Source organism: Macrobrachium nipponense, chromosome 17, assembly GCF_015104395.2.
Source record: "Macrobrachium nipponense isolate FS-2020 chromosome 17, ASM1510439v2, whole genome shotgun sequence".
In the NCBI taxonomy this organism is placed as follows: domain Eukaryota; kingdom Metazoa; phylum Arthropoda; class Malacostraca; order Decapoda; family Palaemonidae; genus Macrobrachium; species Macrobrachium nipponense.
The window spans coordinates 5,805,457-5,810,864 of NC_087210.1; the positions used below are offsets into that span (position 1 = coordinate 5,805,457).

At 40.6% G+C, this 5,408-nt stretch overlaps 1 protein-coding gene across 1 annotated transcript; it reads right to left on the reverse strand.

The window, feature by feature from the left end:
- Positions 1-3,402: 3,402 nt before the first annotated feature.
- On the reverse strand, positions 3,403-5,178 carry LOC135196482 (uncharacterized). Its single transcript, XM_064223335.1, has one exon. It carries the CDS (start codon positions 5,176-5,178, stop codon positions 3,403-3,405), a length of 1,776 nt encoding a protein of 591 aa, XP_064079405.1.
- Positions 5,179-5,408: the final 230 nt, after the last annotated feature.

Below are 5,408 nucleotides of genomic sequence, written 5' to 3' on the forward strand. Positions count from 1 at the left end.
TATCCGAAAGAATAGATCTAGATATTGAACCATTGTCCTCATGACAAATATCTTGTACAAGATTTTCATCAAGGGACATAGCATACTAAAAGAAACTGTTCCTCTTACTGCAAAGCCCATCTTCTAGATTTTTCCTTCAGATTGGTGGGATATCCGAAAGAATAGATCTAGATATTGAACCATTGTCCGCATGACAAATATCTTGTACAGGATGTTCATCAAGGGACATAGCATACTAGAAGAAACTGTCCCTCTCTCTGGAAAGCCCATCTTCTAGATTATTCCTTCAGATTGGTGGGATATCTGAAGGAATATTAGATTTAGATATTGGACCATTGTCCGCATGACAAATATCTTGTACAAGATGTTCATCAAGGGACATAGCATACTAGAAGAAACTGTTCTCCTTTCTGCAAAGCTCATCTTCTAGATTATTCCTTCAGATTGGTTGGATATCTGAAGGAATATTAGATCTAGATATTGAACAATTGTCTGCATGACAAATATCTTGTACAAGATGTTCATCAAGGGACATAGCATACTAGACGAAACTGTTCTCCTTTCTGCAAAGCTCATCTTCTAGATTATTCCTTCATATTGGTGGGATATCTGAAGGAATATTAGATTTAGATATTGGACCATTGTCCGCATGACAAATATCTTGTACAAGAGGTTCATCAGGGGACATAGCATACTAAAAGAAACTGTTTTCCTTTCTGCAAAGCCCTTCTAGATTATTCCTTCAGATTTGTGGGATATCTGAAGGAATATTCGATCTAGATATTGGACCCTTGTTCACATGACAAATATCTTGTACAAGATGTTCATCAAGGGACATAGCATACTTGAAGAAACTGTTCCTCTTTCTGCTAAGCCCATCTTCTAGATTTTTCCTTCAGATTGGTGGGATATCCGAAAGAATAGATCTAGATATTGGACTATTGCCGAATAACAAATATCTTGTACAAGATGTTCATCAAGGGACATAGCATACTTGAAGAAACTGTTCCTCTGTCTGCAAAGCCCATCTTCTAGATTATTCCTTCATATTAGTGGGATATCTGAAATAAAAGATCTAGATATTGGACCATTATCCGCATGACAAATATCTTGAACAAGATGTTCATCAAGGGATATATCATACTTGAAGAAACTGTTCCTCTCTCTGCAAAAGACATGTTCTAGATTATTCCTTCAGATTGATGGTATATCCGAAAGAATAGATGTAGATATTGGACCATTGTCCGCATGACAAATATCTTGAACAAGATATTCATCAAGGGACATAGCGTACTAGAAGAAATTGTTTCTCTTTCTGCAAAGCCCAAGTATGCTATATCCATCAAGGGATATAGAATACTTGATGAAACTGTTTCTCTCTCTGCAAACCACATGTTCTAGATTATTCCTTCAGACTGGTGGGATATCCGAAAGAATAGATCTAGATATTGGACCATTGTCTGCATGACAAATATTTTGTGCAAGATTTTCATGAAGGGATATAGCATACTTGAAGAAACTGTTCCTCTCTCTGCAAGGCACATGTTCTAGATTATTCCTTCAGATTGGTGGGATATCCGAAAGAATAGATCTAGATATTGGACCATTGTTTGCATGACACATATCTTGTACAAGATTTTCATCAAGGGACATAGCATACTTTAAGAAACTGTTCTTCTTTCTGCAAGCCCATCTTCTTGATTATTCCTTCAGATTGGTGGGATATCCAAAAGATTAGATCTAGATATTGGACCATTGTCCACATGACAAATATCTTGTAAAAGATGTTCATCAAGGGACATAGCATACTAGAAGAAACTGTTCTTCTTTCTGCAAAGCCCATCTTCTAAATTATTCATCCAGAATGGGGGACATCTGAAAGAATAGATCTAGATAATGGACCATTGCCCACGTGACAAATATCTTGTACAAGATTTTCATCAAGGGACATAGCATACTTGAAGAAACTGTTCCTCTTTCTGCAAAACCCATCTTCTAGTTTATTCCTTCAGATTGGTGGGATATCTGAAAGAATTGATCTAGATATTGGACCATTGTCCCGAACAAATAAATCTTGTAAAACAAAATTTCATCCAAGGGAACATAGCATACTAAGAAGAAAACGTTCTTCTTTATGCAAAGCCCCGAACTTCTAGAATTACTTAATAATGGGGGGGGGGGGGGGGGGAAGACATCTGAAAAGGAAATTAGATCTAAGATAATTGGACCATTGTCCAAACATGACAAATATCTTGTACAAGATGTTTCTCCAAGGGACATAGCATACTTGAAGAAATTGGTTTCTCTTCTGCAAAGCCCATCTTCTAGATTATTCCTTCAGACTGGTGGGATATCCGAAAGAATAGATCTAGATATTGGACCATTGTCCACATGACAAATACCCTGTACAAGATTTTCATCAAGGGATATAGCATACTTTAAGAAACTGTTCCTCTTTCTGCAAAGGTCATCTTCTAGATTTTTCCTTCAGATTGGTGGGATATCCGAAAGAATAGATCTAGAGATTGTACCATTGTCCGCATGACAAATATCTTGTACAAGATGTTCATCAAGGGACATAGCATACTTGAAGAAACTGTTCTTCTTTCTGCAAAGCCCATCTTCTAGATTATTCCTTCAGAATAGGGGAACATCTGAAAGAATACATCTAGATATTGGACCATTGTCCGCATGACAAATATCTTGTACAAGATGTTCATCAAGGGACATAGCATACTTGAAGAAATTGCTTCTCTTTCTGCAAAGCCCATCTTCTAGATTATTCCTTCAGACTGGTGGGATATCCGAAAGAATAGATCTAGATATTGGACCATTGTCCACATGACAAATACCTTGTACAAGATTTTCATCAAGGGACATAGCATACTTTAAGAAACTGTTCCTCTTTCTGCAAAGCTCATCTTCTAGATTTTCCTTCAGATTGGTGGGATATCCGAAAGAATAGATCTAGAGATTGGACCATTGTCCGCATGACAAATATCTTGTACAAGAGGTTCATCAAGGGACATAGCATACTTGAAGAAACTGTTCTTTCTGCAAAGCCCATCTTCTAGATTATTCCTTCAGAATGGGGGGACATCTGAAAGAATAGATCTAGATATTGGACCATTGTCCGCATGACAAATATGTTGTACAAGATGTTCATCAAGGGACATAGCATACTTGAAGAAACTGTTCTTACTTCTGCAAAGCCCATCTTCTAGATTAATCCTTCATAATGGGGGGACATCTGAAAGAATAGATCTAGATAGTGGACCATTGTCCGCATGACAAATATCTTGTACAAGATGTTCATCAAGGAACATAGTATACTAGAAGAATCTATAGTTCTTCCCTATGCATGTCCTGAGAGATAGCGTCGTCATTAAATGCCTTCTCAATTTAGAAGAAATCTCCTAGGACGATAGGTCTGGGATGCCCTCTGTTTCCCTGGTTGTTACTCCTCTCGTCTCTTTTCGTCTTCAGGATCTCATGGACTTCGTTATAGAAGGCAATTACCTTCTTTTCGTCCCCTGTGATCGTGCATTTGTCTGTACTCTCATTCCTCTTTGGTCCATGGAAGTAGACATTGTGTTTGGAGGTGAGCTTTTTGATGTTCTGGCCTCTTTTGCCGATGACAATGGCTATCTCCTTCCTGTCGAGGACTGTCATGTACAGGCGATTCCCAATCTTCGTGAGCCCTGGGAGGAGTTCCACCGGTTGGAAATTCCCTCCTTTTCGCTCTCTTGCTGGCTCCGTGATCTCCTTTATGTCGCGGCATGCTTCTTGGACGTCGTCCAAATGACCGTTTATGGTTATGTAGTTCTCTGTTTTCGCGTGCATCGTTATTCTTACATTGTGCTTCTTCTCGATTTTCTTTAAATTCTGTCCTTTTGCCCCAACCACAAGTCCCTTTAGTTGGGCGTTGACCTCGAATTGATACCTTCCTGCATCAATTCTCTTCAGTCCTTCAGTTGTGATATCGGAACTGTCCACCTTCAGCTCCTGAAGGACTTCCTGGACGTGTCGATAGGCCCGGGCAGCTTGTTTCATGTCTCCCCCTAAATAGGCCACATCCTTCTTGTCCTTACTCTGGGGGAGAAGGAGTTTCACATCGTATAGGTGCCTGATTTCTTCGTCCAGCTGTCTGAAAAGGCCTTTGAGAAAAGCTCTGCCCTTTGGCGGTAAGCAGAACTCATAGCAATCCAAGCCGACAAGTTTCAACTCCTCTTCCTTTGGCCAGTTTTTGATGCCCTCCATCATGGCCAAAATTACTCTGTAGGCTTTTTTTGCTTGCTCCATGGGGCCAAACATTCCGATGTACTCACGGTCGTCATCATCGTCAGGGAGGTAGATGCTCACATTCAGTTGCTTGAACAGCCTCTGAAGGTTTATGTTCTTTGGGCCCAACAAGGCCTCCTTGAACTCCTTTCCAACAATGACGACAAACTCTTCCTTTCCAACTGCAAAGAGCCCTTTCGTTACCTGGGATAGTTCACTTATGTCGAAAGTCTTGTCAACCCTGAATTTAATTTCTCGGTAGACATTTTCGACATTCATCTTCGGCCCAGTTAGTTGAACCAGTCTTGAGCCATCATCACGAACGTTTAGAATGACTCCGTGGTCTTCCTTGGCCAGTTTGGTGAACTTTCCTCCTTTTCCAATGATCTGTCCAAAGTTGATGCCTTTAGCACAGCGAAACGTGAAGGTTTTACCTCTACCACGTTTCAAAGGTCCACATTTGACAGGTCGTGTTCTTTTCTGGGTACCAGTCGAGGCAGCGTTTTCCTGCTCAGTATGAGTCTTTGGCATGACACTTGTCGCCTCATCATTTCGTGCCTCCTTGATTTTGCTTTCAACTTCCTGAATCATTTCTTCGGGATGGCGGGCCATTTGTGTTTCCTTTTCTGCTGGGGGTAGAAGGATTTCTTCTTTTTGTTCGAGAGAAGGATCGTGTTCGACCTCAACCATATTGACGGGTTGATCCTTTTTCTCTTCTATTTCTTGAGGGAGGGAGTCTTCCTCTAGTGTTTTATCAGGATCATCCTGATTTTGCTCCCTGATTTCGATTGTGGGTTCCTCGACGCCCTCATGTTCCTGCTCTTTCCCGTTGAAGTCTTGCTGATTACACACTGCTGAATCTTCGTTTTCTTCAGAGGGTGCCTCAATGATAGTCATTGTCTCACAGCGTGTTAATTCGAGGCTCTCTTCCTCAAAGGCGACCACATTCACATCTGTGTCAGGGTTTTTCAATGAATTCGTCGATAGGGTATTCCGAGATATCTTCAGTTACGTTCTCCACTTTCTTTTCTTTCCAGTCCATATTCCAAGTCACTAGTTTCTTTTCAACAGTTTTCATCACACCTTTGGCGATGAGCACGGTGGCGTAGACGGTGGTAAGAAACATT

Coding starts and splice junctions, on each gene's coding strand:
- LOC135196482 (XM_064223335.1), bottom strand. CDS start 5,178: ATGACTATCATTGAGGCACCCTCTGAAGAAAACGAAGATTCAGCAGTG.